The sequence below is a fragment of the Miniopterus natalensis genome, chromosome 13 (genome assembly GCF_054644295.1).
Source record: "Miniopterus natalensis isolate mMinNat1 chromosome 13, mMinNat1.hap1, whole genome shotgun sequence".
Taxonomy (NCBI): Eukaryota; Metazoa; Chordata; class Mammalia; order Chiroptera; family Miniopteridae; genus Miniopterus; species Miniopterus natalensis.
Window position 1 is genome coordinate 10,455,752 of NC_142093.1, and position 21,308 is coordinate 10,477,059.

The 21,308-nt window shown below is 39.9% G+C and overlaps 1 protein-coding gene across 1 annotated transcript in view; it reads right to left on the reverse strand.

Moving 5' to 3' along the window:
* Positions 1–21,308, reverse strand: part of DTNB (dystrobrevin beta) — a 136,232-nt gene that overhangs the window by 39,493 nt on the left and 75,431 nt on the right. The window contains exon 10 of the mRNA XM_087823408.1: positions 5,111–5,188. Within this exon, the coding sequence (XP_087679534.1) occupies positions 5,111–5,188 (78 nt within the window). The remainder of the gene's footprint in view (positions 1–5,110; positions 5,189–21,308) is intronic.

The following is a 21,308-nucleotide window of genomic DNA, read 5'->3' on the forward strand; positions in this document are numbered from 1 at the left end:
CCTGGATCCTACCTAGGTCGATGCTCAACTGCTGAGCCACTCCTGGCTTGGCTTGGATAGTTTGTCTTTAAGTTCAGTGGACTTTTATTCTGCATTCTAGTCTGTTAAATCCATCCAACGAATTTTTCATAGAAAGTATTATCACTTTCAACTCTAGAAGTTGTTTTTTAATTTAAATATTTTAAAGCATAAAGTTCCAATTACATCTATACTTGGTTCTTTTTTATTTTTTCCATTTTTCTCTTCTTTATGTTCATGATTTCCTGTATTTTTTTGGAACTTATCATGGCTGTTGTAAGGTCCATATTTGCTAATTTCATCATTTCTGTTGTTATTTCTGGCTTTTAAATATATATATATTTTTATTGATTTTAGAGAGGGAGGAAGGGAAACAGAGAAACAGCCATGTGAGAGAGAAACATGGATCAGTTGCCTCCCATACGCACCCCAACCAGGGACTGCGTGTAGCCCATGCATGTACCCTGACCGGGAATCAAACCATCAAACTTTTGGTACATGGGATGACACTCAACCAACTGAGCCATGCCAGCCAGGGCTCCGGCTCTTTTTATATTGATTAATGTTCTCCTGATTACAGGCCATACTTTCCTGCTTCTTTCTATATAATCTAATTTTTTTCTGGATGATGGAAATGGTGAATATTATATTGTTGAATGTCTGGATTTTGATGGCTTCCTTCAAAGACTCTGGTAGTCAGTCAATTTACTTGTGGACAGCTGGATCCTTCTGAGGCCTGGATTTCAGCTTCATCAGTGCAGATCCAGAGTAACCTTTATCTAGGGAGATTTTTGCCCTGATCCTAAGGCATGGACTTTCTGGGATCTTTACTGAATGCCCCAAGCATTCAATCATGTCTCTCTACTCTGGCTGGTTGAAACTCAAACAACTCAGGTAGCTCTTCCACTTTCAAATTCCCCAGGGGCTGCTCTTTCCCAGATAGCTGTTCTTTGCTGGTCTAGTGAAATCTCACTCTATGCAAATATGTCTTAGTTTTCAGCCAAAGACTCAAGGGTCCTCTATGCAGGTTTACAGCGCTCTTTTTCTGCACACCCTCTCCTCACTGCTAATCTGCTCCATGAACTCCAGCCTCCCAAACCCCAACCTCTGCCCGTATTCTCAGCAAGACAGCCTTGCTTTGGCTGTGTCCTGTGTGGAGCTGGGCGAACACCGCTCGGCAGGAAGCCTGGACGATCGCAGTGACTCCACGATGGCTTCTCGTCCCTAAGAGCAGCCCTGCCCAGTCCACTGTCTACTTTCTGAAAAGAGTTGTTACACTCAGACCGGTTTCCTAGTAGTTAATAGTGGAAGAGCTAATCTAATGCCAGTTACTTCACCATGACCAGAGTGGAAGTTCTCTTTGTAGTAACTCATTTCTACTCATACTTTTGTAAAATATTGGTCCACTTCAAACTAGAAATTAAAACAAAACTACTTATGGCAGACAGACTGAGAAGCAGGGCTAGATAACCTTGTAGGCCATCATAAGGGCTTTAGCTTTTACTCTAACATGAAATGTTACTGGAGGACTTTGAGCAGAAGTGAGGTATGACACAGCTCGTACAGTAATAGGGTCATCTGCTCTATGGGAGACAAAGTGCCAGAGAGCCAGGGAAGAGGCAGCTCATTAGAAAGCTACTGCAGCACTCCTGATGAGAGATAAAGAGGCTAGGAAGATAGCAGCAGCAGCAGAAGTGGTAAGTAATAGCAAGATCTTGGACATATTTTTACAGTGATTTGTTGTTGTTGTTTTTGGTTTTTTTTGTTGTTTTTTTTTTAATATCTTTATTGATTTCAGAGAGAGGAAAGGAGAGGGAGAGAGAGAGAGATAGAAACATCCATGATGAGAGAGTCATTGATCGGCTGTAGCCCACAACCTGGGCATGTGCCCTGACCGGGAATCGAACCCTGATCGCCTGGATCCTAGGTCGACACTTAACCGCTGAGCCACGCCCAGCCGGGCTACAGTGTTTTGGATAAAGCTGATCTAATAATCTGACAGTTTAGATGGGAGAAGAATCTAAGACTCTGACTGAGCAACCAGGAGAACTAACTGCCAGTAACTGAGATGGGGAAGACGTGGGAGAGGAGGTTTGGTGGCGAGAGATACAGAACTCAGGTTGGAACGTGCTAATTGTGAGGTATGTATTAAATATTCAAGTGAAAACACTGATTAGGAGGAGGGTCTGAGATTAGAGCTCAGGGGAAAGGTCTGGGTCAGAAAAATAAGTTTGGAAGTCACCAGTATGTAGATAGTATTAAAAGCCAGGAGCCTAGGTGGGATTACCTACAGTGAGTGAGTACAGATAAATGAGAGAGGCAGTCTGGTCCCTCTGGTATACTAACACTTAAAGAGTTGAGAGGCATGGGAAAACAAGCAAAGGAGGCTGCGAAGGGGTAAGAGGAAAACCAGAGGAGCACAATACCTACAGGCAGGTGCAGAAAGTGTTTCAAGTAGAAGAGGGATCATCTAATGTCAAAGGCCACTGATAGATCAAGCAAGGTAAGTCCTGAGAATGCACCCCTGGATCAGCACTGAGGAGGTCCCTGGTCTTCTGGATAGAATGGTCTCAGCAGAGTAACAGGAAGTGAAAATCTGACCAGGGAATGGCAGAGCAAAAATGGGGACATGTACTATAGAAGCAAGAGTTCATTAAACTCCACTTTAGCTTTTTATGAAGACTGCTACTCAGAACTGCCATTGTTTGCCAAATAATTAGGGATCTAAACCAAAAGGAAGAGCATTATCATAGCAGCCTAGAGTAGATAAGGAACCTAAGTGTCCATGTATTTTTCTGACAATCTTGTTTGGGCTGTTATGTGTACTACTCACATTCAAAGTTGTACCTGTTTTCCAGATTTACTTTTTGAATTAAAATTTTTTTTTTTAATGTTTTCATTGATCTTTTTAGAGAGAGGGAAAAGGAGAGGGAGAGACAGAAACATCGATGAGAAAGAAACATCAATTGGCTGCCTCCTCATGTGCCCTGACCGGGAATTGAACTGGTGACCTCGTGGTGCATGAGTCAACACTCAACCACTGAGCAACAATGGCTGGGCAAACTCTTTCCTTTTTTGATAAAATATTAAAAAATATATATTTACTATATATATAAAATATACATGAATATGTACGCTTTTGTTTGTACTAACCTGAGTTAGAATTGCTGAAGGGTTTACCTTAAATGCTTGAATGGAAATGGAATTTAATCTCAACCCAGGAGCAGTTAAAAATTAGAGGTCTGCCCAGGCTATCAGATGGACTTTGGATATCTGCCAGCACTGAGGACTCTGCAGTTCCATAAGATTACATGTTAATTTTCAATGATTCTGATTTTTTGTCTTTCAAAAAATGATGGGAGAAAAAAAAATAATTCCTGTGTTGCCTTGGAGAGATTCTCATGAAGTCATACCAGCTAGCTGTCTCATGACCATGCTGAAACCCTCATACTGTGCTTTTCAACCAAACTGTTTTCCTTACTTCACAGGAAGGAAATGCAGTATTCAGATGATGTGTTATAGATTTGTGCATGTGAACCTGTATGGTTTTATTAACCAATGTCACCCCAATAAATTCAATTTAAAAAGAGAAAAAAATAAATATCCTGAGTACATTAAAAAAAAAAAAAGTCTATGCTCTAGTACACTGTACCACTCAACTCTGCCCAGCAGAAGTGGCTTGGCAGTATTTCAGCAAGACTGTGGGCAAGGACTCTTACCTGGCCATGGTCTTGAGTCTCCACGAAAACAACACTGTATTCTGGTCACTCTGATTTAGTAAACCCCTAAATCCCCTATTTCTGGGTACTCCTATGGTTTCCTACTTAGCTTCTTCCTAAAGCTATTTTCCAAACTCGCCTGATAATAAGAATCACCTGGAATACTTGTTAAACGTGTAGCTTCTCAGGATCTCAGGATCCACTGGATCTGCTGTGGTCCCAGATAGTTGTATTTTTAATAAGTGACCCAGGTGATTCTTCACATCAGTTAAGTTTGGGAAACACTGCTCTAGGATTTTAGCTGATGGGAATAAACATAGTTGATCTTAAGTATTATACAGTAAGTCCTCACTTAACGTTATGGGTAGGTTCTTGGAACTGTTGCAAAATGATGCATAATGAAACCAGTTTTACCATAGGCTAAGTGATGTAAACAAGACAAGTTTCTACAGCATTTCATCCATGTCATAATGAAATGACATTGAACCAAATGGTGCTATTGGAGGACCTGCTGTATATTATAAATTAAGTCTAAGTATTATTAACCAGATGAAATTTCTATAGCTGAATTACTCCAAAGCAATCGGTACATTTGGTACAAAGTGGTTTTTTTTTGGAAAGGACCTGGGGAGTGGGTTGGAATGCCTTTGTTGTTTTTTCTTTTTGCTTTTTGAGTGATGACTGTTAGAAAGAATTCTTTAATGGTTGTGCGCCTGAGGGAGTTTCTGCATTGCTCTGATCATGGAACAGCTTAAATCAAATAGAAAGCAAGCCATTTTATATAGTTCTTTTAAGTTCTGCCTAAGAGAATTTTGGAGAAAAGTAAATTAAATTAAGAGGAGAAAGGAGACACACAGTTCTAGTTCCTTGACGGACCCTAAAGGAAACTGCTTGTTCAACTAAGAGAAGGATTCGCGCTTTTCAACTTAAATGTTTGTGAATCATAAACAGGATGATTTCGGAGAGTATAAGGAATTAATTTCATTTACACAGTCTAATCAGGACACAGAATCCATCTCTGACACGCAGAGAACTCAAATGTGAAAGTGTTGAAATTCATGATTATCAAAATGTTGTTTAATGTAAAAAAAAAAAAAGGATCCCAAACATGCCTATCTGTTTTGACACTGTGTTCGCTGCTTGTCACAAATGCAGTTTCCACCTCAAGGCACCACTCAAAACAGACTCCTTCAGTGCTATATTTATGAGTTAGTAGGAAAATAAATAAGTAAAAGTAGAAAATAATATTTAAAGACAGTCAAAGGAAGAGAAAGAAAGCCAGTCCCTTCTGCCCTGTGGAACGCTCTGCCTCCCAGGCCAGGGGCCTGTCCCCAAATCTGAGTGGCGACTGAGGCGCCAGCTGCGACACATACCTCTTGGTGGGAGTGGGCACTCCGGAGGACACGTGGCTAACCATGGTGTCGTTCATGTTAGTCAGAGGGCGAGGAGGACTGAAAGAAAAGACATTTACATTATATTAATAATTACCAACGTGACCAGGGGGAAAAGTGAAAGGATGATAGGACGAAAGGACCAACGATCACTCCTGATAAGCACAGTGGAACCCACGGGAGTGGGGGCAGAAATCAATCGATGCTTCCAGCCTAAAGTAAATTCAACACGAAGGCTCTCCCAGCGAAGCCAGAAGACCACAGAGCTGCGACGTACCAGGAGCAATGAATCTCATGCACGCTGCTGCAGGGATGCAACTCGGCTGCCTTTTGTTCTGTAGTTTTAGTACGTGAGAATCTGAGTTCTGCCACTTTGTTAATTTCTCTGCATTTTAGGTGTTTATGAGATTACTAGGTGTTTAGCGTTTGTTACAATACAAAGGTCACGACAGCAACGTGATGCTTTTCGAGACTTGTTAGAGCTTGCTGCCTTCCCTCAGGTTTAGCTTGCATACTTTTTACCAAAACAATTAAACTGTTACATACTAAATTCTATTATTGACCTTAATAATGAACCACATTTTATACCTATACTCTAGTTAGAATGCTTTCTCGTTTTGGGTTTTTTTTTTTTCTTTATGTTTTTACTGATTTCAGAGAGAGGAAGGAAGAGGGAGAGAGAGCTATAAACATCAACGATGAGAGTCACTGATCGGCTGCCTCTTACATGCCCCCTACTGGGCATCAAGCCCGCAACCTGGCATGTGCCCTGACCTGGAATCAAACCATGACCTTCTGGTTGAGAGGTCGATGCTGAACAACCGAGCCATGCCTGGCCGGGCGGAATGCTTTCTTTTCTAACCTAATCCCAATTTAAATGTGAAGGTAAGTATTTTTGATAACTTGTCTTTAGCTGCTGGTTTTCAGGACTCAAGTTTTATTTCTTCCTCTTGTGTCCTGAATGAATGAATGAGTCCAAACTTACCAAAAAGGAATCTATGATTTGGCCTTTCAGCCCCTCTCCCACTCTTCTCCCTCCCCACTGGGTGCAGCTACACAGGCTTTGTCCTGCATTTGGAGCCATGTGACTATTGCTAAACATTCCTCCTGGGCAATCACTTACTTCCTGTCTCAAACGGAAAGAAGTTCCTCTCAGAGAAATTCGTCCATCAAAATCAGAAAAGTAAAGCAGAAGAATCCTTTCCTCACAGTTAGGTGTTTTGGTGTCTCCTGTCTTTAAGAGCTAAGTTAACTATGCAAAATGTCTGCGTAGAGGTTATACTTAGCAAGTCTTGATAAACATTAAGGGACCAGAACCCTTCCTATTTTACGGATTTCACAGTACTTTCTAATAAAGGTTCCGGGGAAATTTTTCAAGTAGAGCCAACGAACCTAGAGGAAAGCTAAAGAGGAATTGATGGATCAATCCACGTATCTCCCCATCTGTCTATCCATCTACCCACTTACTTTTTTAGAAAACAACAATTTCATTTCTGGGTAGGGAAATCTTTTTAATAATCTCCCACTTAATGAAAACTATCAAAGATAGAAAGTAATTTGCAGGGAACAGATTTAGGTCCCTTGATTTTTAAGCCCTAGCACGGCGCTTACTGTTCCATGCTCCTCCCTTTGTACGCAGGCCCATCAGTCAGAAGTGCAGGATTAGAGCGCGCTCTGTAGGCTAGACGTCAAATCCACACTACTTATCTTACTGCCTGTCTTCCACGCAGATATCCAATTTTGCCCCCTAAACTTTCAAGCCTATTAATACGACTGGCTTTGCTGAGTTATAATCAATTAATTGTTTTAGGTTGATTAATGGAAGTGAACACAGAGATTGGGTTAATTTTAGTCCTAAATTTACATTTTTGTCACTGGTTCTTTTAAGTCAATCATCCAAATGGAACAAGGAGACAATTCCTATGAAAGAAACAAATCCAGCATCATAGCTTTTCATACTTGAGGGCACCAGAGGCATTCTGGTCCTGGAAAGAGAATGGACTTTGTCTCTCTGATATATTATTACCAGCAACCCACTTCCAAAATAAGGACATACTCATGTTGCTTTCAAAACTAATGCAGTTACTATGTATCAGTATTGAAGATACTGTATTCAATGTCCTTTCTGACATTCTCAGAAGAAAAAATGACAATAGAATAAAAAATTTAATTCCTTATACATGGATCCATGTGATAAAATTTCATGACTTGCAGTATTTTTTTATCTGATGTCACAAAAATCTTTAATAATCATCTTTACCTCTTGGCAAATATCATGTCCAATTATTATGTTTTAGCGCACATATCAAAGTCTCTTTTCTAATATTCAAAACCATACAGTGATATAAGCTGTAAACTAATCTTTAACTGCCCCAAACGTCACACCCCTTCTGAACTTCTAGCATATTTTGATAAGGAAATGGGTATGTGTTTACAGTCCAAGATGAAAGAGGCATGTGAAAACATAAAGAGGACCTTTACTGTAATATCTGCCAGTAGGCCCACAATTCACTGTGAAAGCCAACCGCTTAGATGTCATCTTAGGGGATTAACACACCAAAAATGACTTCTGCTTAAGAAAGTCTTTGCAGTTCCCGTAAGACTGAGCTGAAAACAACGCTTCCAGGTGTGAAGACAAACTTACAAAGCAGCAGAACTGACACCACTGATCAGATCAGTCTTGTTGATCTTCTTTAACATTCAAAACCGACTGAAAAACTTGAACCTGTCACCATATGTTCTGTATCTTCCTTCGGTGAAGGTCTCAGTAGAGGAGAGTCAACTCACCCCATAAAGAAAAGTATATTTCCAGGTGTTAAAGCACTAGTGTACATGCTAAATTATATAAATCAGGACCAAAAGATATGGGTCCACGGATAGAAAGGATGTTCTACGCTCAAAAGCAACAGGAAAATTAGGAAGAAAAAGGTCAATTAACTTGAAGTATTAAAAAATCAGAATGGGGGAAAAATACAAATTTGGGGAACTATTTCAACAAATATGAAAAAGTGAGAATAGTCTTCACACAATTTCATTAAAAATTTATTAAAATTCCAATGAGATAAATGAGCTAAGTGAAAATGCACATTTAAAACAAAGAAATACAAAAAAAAACATAAAAGTATTTTAATTGTAAAAATAAAGCAAAGAAATTTGTTAAAATTACAGACCACTATCTCTTTAAAAATTAATGTTTTCCTCTCTCTCTCTCTCTCAAAATAAAAAATAAAACATTTTAAATCAGTCTGCATTATCTCCATTCCATTACTAGACTAGGAAATCTGTGCGATTTTTTTTATCATTGTATTTCGAGCACCTGCATATGGAACAGGCTTTCAGGAAATATTTGTTGATTGTGAGTCAGCACCATGAAGTGTGGAATGTGTAAGAAGTGATCTTCCTGTTATATTTAGCTTTGGTGAGACTACTCTCTGAGAGTGGAATAATGACATTATTAGTTGTTATATTTGGTAGGTACATTTGCAGTATTTGCAGCTGTAGTAAGTTTTCATCTGTGACTTAGTAACGGAATCAAGAGTGGAGAGTGTCTCTAGTAACAGCAACAATACTTACTGAGCGCTAAACATGTGCCAGACTCAGAGAGAACATTTCCCATGGATTCACTCACTTAAACTTCACAACCACCAGTAAGGTGGATACTATTATTGTCTTTATTTTACAGGTGGAGACACTAAGGCATGAGAGAAGTAATATATCTGAGGTCACAACCAAATCGTGGCTGAAGTAGGATCTGAACCTGGCTGAATGGGTCCTGAGTCTGTGTTCTTGGTCACTATGGTGCAGTGTCCTAACTACCTTTGACTGTTGCACTTTTAGGAAAACTTGCTTAAGATTGTTTAGTCTGCAAATTAATACCAATAGTATGATGTTAGATCATAGTTCTTGTAAAGTTGTTTCTAGGAAGGAAAGACAGTAATAGCCCCAGACTATAGATTTTGCCTAATTTAGTCTTTCCCCTATGACACCATGAGAGCTATATTATAAAGGACTATCTGAACTCAAACCTTTTGCTCGCAGAACTCCCATTCCTAAGCACCTTCAGGCTGCCCCAAAGAAAACTGGGTAACCTAGAATAAATTGTTTCCTTCAAATACATCTCCCTAATTGATTAGAATGACTTTAAAATCTAATCTTGATTTCAAAGATCTTTTGGATTCCTCATATCAGCCTAACAAAATGCATAATTTTAATGAGCAAATTATCTATTTTATCAGCCGGAATGTTAATTTAAAAAAAAAAAAAGTTTGACCCTGGGCCCAGGACCAACCTCGAGTGTAATTCCTTGCGCCGGCTTTCTAAGTTGACTTAGATCCAGGGGTAAACACTTTCTGAATAGAAGAACTCTGTGGTTAACCCAGAACAGGAGAGTATAATGCTGTTGTTTCAGCAGAAGTTCTACCTAAAACTGTGAGTGAAGGGGAACACAAACGAGGCCAACCTTGAGGGCTGAGAGGCCGGGTGGGATCCCAGCACCTGGGGACTGTCCCTTTTCAGAAGCCCTTAGGCCTCTTCTGCAGAAAGCCCTCCGGACGGGCGGACACGTACCCTACCCTACACTTTTCAGTGTGTGCACATTACCTTGCTCTTCTTCCCAGAACCCTTTGTAGAGGTTAAGATTCCGGGTCCGCAATTCTCTTTTACCAGGACAACTACCTGCCAATCACGCACGTGGGGACTCTTCACCAGATGTTTTGGTCTGTTTATTACCGTTAGTATGAAAGGGACAAAGGTTTTATTATGCCCTATGCTTTCATTTACTTTATTCATTTTTTTGTATTTCCCACAACAATGCTTTACATATGAGGTACTTAACCATTTTAGTTAAATACATTTAATCAGTTGGTAAAATTTTTGCAGCCAACTAGTTTGCCTTCAACCCTAGATACCGGTGTTGCTTCTCAAATTACCTTCCCTACTTGCTTTGACCATACTTCTCTCATCTTTAAGGTTTTGTAGCAGATTTCACCATACTTTATTAAGACAAATTCAAAACCCACACTGTAGACAACTTCATTCTTTTATCTATCAAACTACTGAGGCCTTCTGCATCTTTCAAACAAGTTGTTCTTTTGTTTCTTCTAAGCCCCTGCTTTCAAATCAACGGATACCTATCCTGGACTGTCCTGCTTAAATTTGCCAAAGTTACACTCTTTCCTGCCTGTCTTATCAGAGAAATGGCTCCTGAAATTTCAAGTATCTTCATAAAGCCCTTCTGATTACTACAAACTCCATTTAGATAAACAATGGCCTGATCAGTACACAAACGAATATCCATGGCTTATTCATGCCTCGCACTGCTAGGGGCTTTGGGAAAAACAAAAAACAAAACCGAGTTGAAGACCATCCCTGCCCGCAGGAAGTTTATAATCCAATTAGTCCTCAGAATTATCACGCATCTCCACAATAGGCATTCAAGCTGTGGCTTAACATATTACAGTTTTTAGGTCAAATCTGATTTAACAATTATCATTTACAACTGAAAATGTATAAAATCATTTATAACAAAGGCTACAACTTAATTACTTCAAATAATGAACCAAAGACCAGTAACACAAAAGAATATGAAAAAGCCCTATGAAGCTAACAGTTACAGGCATACCTTGTTCCATTGTGCTTTGCTTTATTGCACTGCACAAATGTTGCATTTTTTATAAACTGAAGGCCCTCCACCAGCAAAAAGATTACACTCGCTTCATTGTGATACTTGCTTTATTGCGGTGGTCTGGAACCGAACCTGCAATACCTCTAAGGTCTGTATGTACAAGATTTGATGTATATTTTATACATATATCTTTACATTTATTTATTTATTTATTGTCCTCACCTGAGGATATTTTTCCCTTTGCTTTTCAGAGAGAGTGGAAGAGAGAGAGAGAGAAACATCGATGTGAGAGAGATACATCAATTGGTTGGCTCCTGCACCAGGGCTGGCGATCAAGCCTGGAACCAAGGTACATGCCCTTGGCCACAATCAAACCCGGGACCCTTCAGTCCAAGGTCCAAACACTCTGTCCGACACTTTAACCACTGAACCAAACTGGCCAGGGCCATATCTCTTTACTTTTAGAACACAGTTGGGAGGAAACAGGTAATACAGTAACATCTGTTGAGTATGAGCACTGCATTAGCATTGAGCTAGGTCCTCAGATACACTATCTAAATTCCTGCTATTACCCATGATGGCATTCCTATTTCACAAATAAAGACATAAAGGTCAAAGAGGACAAGTAACATGCTCAAGGTCACAAAGCCAGTAAGTGGCAGAACCAGTCCATTTTTATCTGGTTCTAGAGCTACTTAATAGATCAAATCCACACTCACCATCCTAACCCAGGCATCTCTGTATTATCCAAATTAATTTTTCAGATTAGAGTTCTCAGAGAAGAATAAATTCTCAAGTCTGAGAAACACTGTCCACTTTAGAACCTTCAAGTCTAACTTGAAGTCGTTTAGGGGGGAAAAAAGAGGAATTTACTCAGCCTCATAATTAAATTCACAACTAAGCTTTATGAAGGATGAGGGAGCATAAGGGCTTCCTGGACCCTGGGATCAGTAGGACATTGGCTGTTACTTTTGCTGAGATCTCATTTTGGGTCAGAGTCTATACAGATCTCACAGCTTTATACGTTTAACAAGAAACAGCTTCTGCCTAACATACTGTAGCTTCACCACTGGAGGAAAAAACCTCTTCCTCATTCCAATCTGAAGTTCCCAGAAAACACTCAAGATGACTTGCCTTGAGTCATCTGCCTACTCTGGTAGACAGAGGGCCCACTACTTTGACTGGCAATCCTCTTAGAAAAACATGGTCAGGGCTGAGGGAGGGCCAAGTCTCCAAAGAAGAGGGTACTGTTCCCAGGAGAAAGGCTGCAAAGCAGTGTCCAGGATCCAGGCACTTTTGGATCTCTGCTGGGGTGACCGCCCGGATGAGCACTGCTTTAGCACGAAGGAGTTTCTCTCTTCGTCACTGTTTCTCTTCTTAGTCACTAGCGTCCAAAATTTAGTAGCCTATAAACCTATTCACAGATCCCCACACTGAAACACTACATGATCTTGTAAGAAAGCCAACTCATCTAATTACTCCACTATGATGAGGATACATGGGATTTAGACTAATCTATAGTAATAACACACTGTAGCTCTGGTGAAATATCCAGGAGAGCTGATTCTAAGTTCCCTATAATCTCTGTAATTCTATTAGTCTCTCAAAAGGCCCCCTGCCCCATGACAACAGTTACGACAACTGTGGATCATTTTTACCCTCCTTGGGAAGTGTGATGTTTTGCTTTTTATTTCTGGGTCTCAGACCAACCATCTCCTGTTACTCCATTCGATTCATGGTTATTGGCTAAAGCAAGAAAGTTAAACAAACAAGCAAACAAAACTGCCTTCTGGAAAGCCGTAATGTGAGAAAAATAACCAAATGGTACTGCAAATGTAGTAAAAATACATCACATATTGACAATGAGGTTTCTTTTGACTTCCAAGGAAGGACATTTTACTTTATTGGCCATTTACAATTAATTAACCAACAGAAAAGATTTAAAATTTCCAAAAACTGCTAATCTGAACATGTGACAACTAACTCAACGTAAAAAAACCTATTGACAGACAGACAGACATGCCTCAATTTCTATTGCTCACAAACAGAGCCATTTGTGGTATAAGACTTATAATGAAATATTTCTCAGGAAGGAAAGGTTTACCACAATCACATTCTTATACTGAAGTTTCACCATGAAACAGCATCTAGAGACACTCAGAGGAACTGTATCTCGCTATAGCTCTGAAAAAGGGCGGAACTGTAAAACGAGACCATCACGTGCAAATTATTTAGTAGCATCACTCAGTTTAATACTATTGTATTGGAAAAACAGGCAAAGGGCCTTACAAAACAGATAACAAAAATCAACAGAAATGCCCTATTTTATTTTAAAAACCTTTCCACGATGAATAATCCCTCCTTGTTTGTTAAACTCACGAGAGGAGGTTGTCAATGTTTATATTGACACTGACTCCTGCATTTCTAGAAAGATGAGAAAAGACGACAACTTAAATACTTCAACAAGGTATTGCTCACAGAGAGGCCCATGAAATGTACGATGCAACGTCATTCCCTAACCTGTTTATATGGTCAGTACTGAAATTTGTTTTTTAAAAAATGGAAACAAATACATTATTATAGAAAACTAGCCGACTCTCATGGTTTCACCATTAGCCATACAGAAAAAGATACAATGTACTTCCCCTTTTTATAATAATTGCCCAAGAAATTCCAGAGGCTTGAGCATCCTGCCAAAAATAAACACAATCATCATTAGCCCAGCAGCTCAAGCAGCAAAAGCATAGAGGCAAGAAAAGCTACCAAACCTTTACGTACTGTAGCAAGTGCTTCTTCTTTCTCTATGGATCTGGCATCTAATGCATTGCACTGCTATTGTCTCTAAGGAAACAGAACAATCACATGATGAAGAATCTTCTCTACAAAGTAGTTTATCCTACAGAGCATTTGGGGATAGAGCAGGTACAAGGGAACAATTCATTAGAAGGCAAGCATACGTCTGCACTCGGTCAGCCAGTCCATCAAGAGGTCGGATGCAGCCAACGACAGGGAGGCAGATGCAGCACACAGAGCAGGTACCACTCCTTAGAAGCGTAAACATGAAAAACCCTCTTGCAATAGAAGCCAGTGGCCCAATTAACCCAGAGAGCAATTCCATTCTGGTGGGGACTTTAAGGAGCATCCCTCCACCTCCTCTCCCAGGGCCTCTCCTAATTGCCAACGGCTTGGTAAGAAAGCACCCTGCAACTGTGCCTGCCCAGCAATCTAGGCAGGGAGCGACCTCGGGAGGTAGGGAGAGCTAGTAAGGCTTGCTTTTCTGTTGTTGTTGTTGAAGAGGAGTTAATGGAAATGCAAGTAGAGTGGGGGAAAAAAATAGGACAGTGGTGTGTGCCTACCCCTTTGGTGCAAAGAGCTCCTTAATTCAAAAAGGCAGCTCATCAGAGGGCAGCTGAAACAGACAGCTATACAGTGTGAGCCGCTGAATGGGATTTCAGGGACACCTCTAGCAGGGCATCCACAGGATGACAATGAACGTCCCTGACACTGGGAGTCGTCCTGTGGCCTCTTATCTATTTCACCTGCTCAACAGCTCTTAAATCTCTCTGCTCCTGGTATCCATCCTCACCACCATCAACACATTTCAGCCCATCTCCAGCTAGTGTAACAAATACTGTAACAGTTTTCTATTAGTCCACCAGTGTTCAGAGAACCTTTTGATTGTTACTGGTCTGATTTCTCATGGCTAAAATTACTTTCCTAAGCATGGCTCTCATGTCACATTCAGCACCAAACCATCAATTCTCTACTAGTCTCCCAAATTAGGACTAACATCTCCTTCTCTATGGCCACTGCCTACACACTACAGCCTCAGTTTCCCAGTCTGTCTTAATTTTCACTAATTCCTTACACTTTCTAAGTGCTCTGGGCAAATATGCTACTCGGTTCAAACACAGGCCCTGGACTTTTCTGCCACAGTCACGCAAAACAAAACAAAAATGGCAAAAGGTATCTAAATATTTACACTAAAAATAGGGGAAGTAAAAATGAAACCTAGACTAACAACCCAAGGGTCTGCAAAAGAATTCTAACATTTGCTTAGATAAATGAGAGGCGAAAAAGACAATCCAACCCAGTCAGACAGCTAAATAGTTAATATAAACAAGTTGACATCGATAAAAAAAAAACCTAGAGAATAAAATAGATGCAGGTGTTAGAATGCTTGGCAGAAAATGAAATAGTTGATTTATATGACATATCAGAAATATAGTAAAAACAAAATAGCGGTGAGATAATATCTTTCAAGGCTACAAACTAAGGATATTGAAGAGAGAGTAGAGCACAGAATGTGAAGGGCAATTTCACAGGGGAAAAAACCCTACAGAATAGTTGAGATTAAAATACCTCGTTTTTATAATAAAAACACACCAAAGGGGAAGAAGAGGCAGCGGAGAGCAAACAGCACCAGGTTTGGGAGAACTGGGTTCCTGTTCCAATTCTGGTACTAGGCAGATTACGTGACCTGGACAATGAAGCCCTTTGTGCCTCAGCTAAACTGACCCGTGAAATGAAGGGGGCTGGTTCTAGAACAGTGGTTTTCACATGTTGTTCCCTGGGCATCAAAGGATTCCACGAATTGCTTCAGTAACCACAGACCAGAGCAAGCAAATCAGGCCCCGGCCTCATTTCAATGAGAGCAGCTCCACTTCTACTGCACACACGACTCCATAAAGCAAAATGCTCCACTGCTGCTTTAAAAAGTCTGAAAACACCTTTCTTTACTACAAAAGTTAAGTTAGAAGGCTCTGCTACACTCACTCATCATACCTCATTCTTTTCTTTCATGGTCCTTCCACAATTTGCAACTACGTATCATTAGTGTTTACTTTTTTAATCCTCGCCTGAGGATATTTTTTCCATAGCTTTTCAGAATGGAAGGAGGGGAGAGAGAGAGAGAAACATCCATGTGAGAGACACATCAACTGGTTACCTCCTGCATGGACCCCGCCCAGGGCAGGGATGAAGTCTGCAACCAAGGCCCTGGACTTGACTGGAACAGAACCCAAGACCCTTCAGTCTGCAGGCTGGCCCTCCAACCACTGAGCTAAACGAGCGAGGGCTAGTGTTCGCTTTTTAACTGGTCTCACTCAAGAGGCTGTAAGCTCAGGACAGCAGAGCCCATAGTGTTTACTCCACCATCGTGTCCACACTGTGTATCTATATAACTGGCACACAGTGGTGCTCAGCAGTTATGGATTCAATAATGAAATTTGATGATTTTATTTCCCATTCCAATCTACTTAAAAGTGCAAACTGGTAAAGGGCTCACCTGAACTGAATTTTAAGTGGAAAAGATGGCCTAACAAGGAATTCAAAAGGATAGCTAACAGGCCATCTGGGATGGCCAAAATTCTTGGGAGTGGAAGGGGTAATGATGGCTGAATAATATTCTCAGGAATATACCTGAACACATGAAAGCAGCAGTACTTCTCACAGGTACCAAACGCATCAGGCCAACTAAGCCTGTGAAATCAGTCTTGGTATTTCATTTCTGGGCTGAAAGAATCTAAAGGTGATTTTAAATGCCCTACCACATTAGGGAGTTTGTCAAGGGGATAAAGAAGCACACACCATTTCACTGAATGTGTATCAAAGTCTCTGCTAAAAAGGCCACGCAGAGACCTTCGGAGACGGAGCTGACAGTGAATTCTAAATCACCTGAAGAAGTAGTTGGGGAACTTCTGGTTGAAGGCTGCAGGCTGAGCACATGCTAAGAGCTCACCCTCCTGTACCAAAGAAAAATGATTTAAAGATATAAAAGTAAATTGATGCATGCATAGCTAGAATCAAAACAAAAAGGGGAACTCTCCTTAAGCCTAAGAAAATAAATGGGCCCGGCCGGGCATGGCTCAGCGGTTGAGCGTCGACGTAGGATCCAGGAGATCGGGGTTCGATTCCCAGTGAGGGCACATGCCTGGGTTGTGGGCTCGATCAATGACTCTCTCATCATTGATGTTTCTATCTCTCTCTCCCTCTCCTTTCCTCTCTCTGAAATCAATAAAGTTATATTTTAAAAAAAAAAAAAAAAGAAAAAAGAAATGGCAGTTTAATCAATTTCTCAAAATGAAGACATTAAATATTCAACTCAAGAAACTCTATGGAGAAGCTCTTAAGAATGTTTTTCTTGTGATAAACTGGACACTGGAAATGAGTGAAGGGTAACAGCTGGACTTATACTAAATTAGACATGAGTTGGTGACAACTTGGAAGAAATAACTAAAGAGAATAAAGAAGTCATTTAAATTCCAAAAAGAATTCTGCTAAAAATGTGAAAAACTAGGAAGGAAGATTACTGAATACAGTCAAGCAGACTAGTGCTTTCCATTCACACTTGACGGCAAAGTATTAAGTTTTATCCCTAAGATGGTCCCATTAACATTACCCAAGAGGGAAAAAATAAGTGAGACAAAAGAGAAAGGTCACTCTGTCAAAGGAGAGGATGCCTTATTTTGACCTTATCTTGAGGTCTAGGATTACTTTCAGTAGTAAAATAAGAATCCTGCCCCAAGAGCTCATTAGAAAGATACAGTTTTTACAATGTGAGTAACCTCTTTGATCACCTTCCAAAGCTTTAGTAGGATCAGCAAAGTCATATCAAATAACAAGCAAGGCCCTATAATGTGACCTTGAAAAGAGGGACTACAAGAAAATCGCCAGCCCAGTCGGGTATGGCTCAGCGGTTGAGCATCGACCTATGATCCAGGCGATTGGAGTTCGATTCCCGGTTGGAGCACATGCCCAGGCTTCGGGCTTGATCCCCGGTCGGGGGTGTGCAGGAGGCGGCCAATCAATGACTCTCATCATTGATGTTTCTATCTCTCTCTCTCTCCCTCTCCTATCCTCTCTCTGAAATCAATAAAGATATATATTTAAAAAAAAAAAAAAAGAAAATCGCCAAATTTAATGTAATTCAACTAGAATTTATGACTGTGCTCCATGCTCTGGAAGCACCAGTAAGTAGAGGTTAGTCCCACAAACACCTAGAATATGCCAAGCACTAGAAATATACAGTCCCAGACCTTAAGAAGCTGATGTTGCAAAGGACATCTTCAAGATGTCCAGGTCCAATGTGTATTCAAGAAGTCCTTAAAGAAGAAGACAGCCCAAATGATTGATAAACCAACAAGAGCTAAAGGGATTGAGGGAAGAAAAGAAGAGATCCAAATGAGTTAACTGCTTCTAAGTTTCAAAGGTTTTATGGACAGAGCAGAATTTAAGCTTTACTTATAGATATACAAACCATGGAGAGTCTGAAAGAGGCAAAAACGGCATTCAGGAAAGGGGATAGTTGGACTAGGACATCGGGAGCTAGCTCAGAGGGCCAGGAAGGTATATAAAGTTTTAAAGGTGAGAAATGAGGCAGGTCTCTCCAGAACAGAGGCTTTGTACTACATAAATTTAGCAGAAGATAAGATTCAAAAAGTAAGGTGGGTCCCGAATACACAGGCCTTGAATTCCAGCAAGAGGTGTGCCTCCTTAATTCTATAGGCAGTGAAGTTGTGTAGATTTTTAAATAGGGAAGTAATGTGACAAAGGCAGTGATTCAAGAAGATTAATTTGGTAGAAATATGTAGACAGATTTGAGGCTTAAGAAGAATGAAAGGACAAATTTAGTAGGTGATTATTGCAGGTGGGCAATATACAAACCCGTAAAGGTACTAAGAAATATTTAGATTATTCTAAATTGCAATTAGATCACAGGATACACATCCTATTAAGAAATTCCACTCAATGAATATAATTCTGAGGCTCAATGTCTACATGAAGTTATATTATATCCAAGGTTTGACTAGGGAAGAAATAATGCTTTTTTAAAAAAGGCAGATTTCTCCAAAATCAAGAATAATTACTTCTCAAATATAAATTTTTAGTAATCATAATGAACTGGAGGGTCATGACTTCCAACCCTCAATTCTCCCACCCCTCGGTTTTTTTTTAAATAATTGAGGTAAAACTGGTATATAACATTATGTAAGTTTCAGGTGTACATTATAATTCAACATTTGTATACACCACAAAGTGCTCATCACCAAAAGTCTAGTTTCCATCCTTTGCCATACAACTGACCCCTCAACCCATTTCACCCACCTCCCAACCCCTTTCCACTCTGGCAGCGACCAATCTGTTTTCTGTATCTATCCGTTTGCTTTTGTTTTGTTTGTTCATTTGTGTGGGGTTTTGTAAGATTGTACATATAAATAAAATCATACCATCTTGGTCTTTCTCCATCTGACTTATTTCACTTAGGATAATACTAAAAACAAAATCCCAATAAAGTATGGAGTTCAGCTCATTATAATATCAATATAGGTTCCTTTGTAAAATGTTAACAAGGGAAACAGTAGAGAGTATATGGAAACTCTCTGTCCTATCTACAACATTTCTGTAAACCTAATAAAACTACTGTAAAATAAAAATGTTACTTAAGAATTTTCTAAATAAGCAAAAGATCTAAATAGATAATTATACCAAAGAAGATACATAAATGGCTTACAAGTGCACAAAAAGGTGCTAAACATCATTAGTCACTGGAGAAATGCAAATTAAAACCATAGCCCGGCTGGTGTGGCTCAGCTGTTGAGCATCGACCTCGGATCCAGGAGATTGGGGTTCGATTCCCGGTCAGGGCACATGCCTGGGTTGCGGGTTCGATCCCCCTTCGGGGGTGTGCAGGAGGCAGCTAATCAATGACTCTCTCATCATTGATGTTTCTATCTCTGTCTCTCCCTCTCCCTTCATCTCTCTGAATCAATAAAGATATATTTTTAAAAAATAACAACAAAAACCACAATAAGATATCAGTACTCACTGACTAGGATGGCTATAATGAAAAATAACAACAATATACCAAGTGCTAGTGAGAAGTGAAGGAACTGGAACTCTCGTGTACTGCTGGTGGGAATGTAATATGGTCTAACCACTTTCAAAGACAGTTTGGCAATTTCATAAAAATTTAAACATACGCTTACCCTGTATGACCCAGCAATTCTACTCCTAGGTATACACCAAAAAGAAATAAAAACATATGTCCACACAAAGACACAAATGTTCACAGAAGTGTTTCTCATAATAGTAAAAAACTGAAAATGAGCCAAATGTCCATCAACCAGTGAAATGTCCGTCAACCAGTGAGAAGATAAATAAAATATGGTCTACTCATACAATGGGGTATTTTCAGTATTGAAAAGGAATGAACTATTGATACTTGCTACGACACGGATAAGCCTAAAATATTATGCTAAACGAAAGATCCAGAAATAAGACTACATATTATATTATTCTGTTTATATGAAATTTCTAGGAAGGGCAAAACTATAGAACAGGGAGTATAGCTGGCTGCCCTAAGGCTACAGGTGGGGAGCTGGAACTGACTACAAATAGATAAGAGGGAACTTCTTTGAATGATGCTAATGTTCTAACCTAAATGGCGGTTATGGTTGCAAAACTTTTGTAAATGTAAATTTACTAAAAGTTATTTAACTGTCACAGTGAGTGAATCTTATGATATGTAAATTATACCTCAAGAAAACTGTTTAAAAAAAAGACAAATCTAAAATCACAATGAGATACTGCATCACACCCTCAGGCTGACTCCTATAAAATAAAAATAAAACAAAAATGTAGGGTCTCCCAGAGAGCAGTATTATTCAGAGCAGCCAAAAGGTGAAAGTGACCCAAAGGTCCACTGACAGTGATGGACAAACAAAATGTGGTGTATACATACAGTGGAGCATTTCTCAGCCTTAAAAAGGAAGTAAATCCAGACACATATCACAACGTGGATGAACCTTGAGGACATTCTGCTCTGTGAAATAGACAGTCACACACACACACACACAAGATAGATAGATATACATATGATTCCACTTATATGAGGTACCTAAAGTAGTCAAATTCAGAAAAACAGACAGTGGAATGGTAGTTACCAGGGGCTTGTGGTAAAGGGGGAGTTGATGTTTAATGAATATGTTATTCCAGACTTGCAAGCTGAGAAAGCTCTGGAGGTTTACAACAATGTAAATATACTTAACACTACCAAGCTGTATACCTGAAAATGGTTAAGATGATGATAAATTTTATGTTATGTGTATTTTACCACAATAAAAAAAGAAAAGAAAACCAAGGGATGGTGCTTGGGCCATGCTAGATTTGGAGTTTAAAAGCAGAGTGCTTTATGGTAGAAGTGGTAAACAAAGAGAGAAAAATCCCAAGGGGGCGGGGGGGTAAAGCAGACCAAAGTCACAGCCACTTGCAAACAATTACTCTCCTAGGATTAAACCTTGAGTTTTGTTGTATTAAATAATACTGTTTCTCCTTACTGTATCATAACCAATCACATGACGTATAACATATGAAAGGATGCTCAATGTCACTAATCATCAGTGAAGTGCAAATTAAAATCACGAGAGCCCTGGTGGTGTGGCTCAGTTGGTTGCACTGTCCTCCCATGCACCATGCACCGTAAGGTCCCGGGTTCGATTTTCAGTTAGGGCACATGCCTGGGTTGTGAGTCTGATCCCAGATGGGACGCTTTAGGGG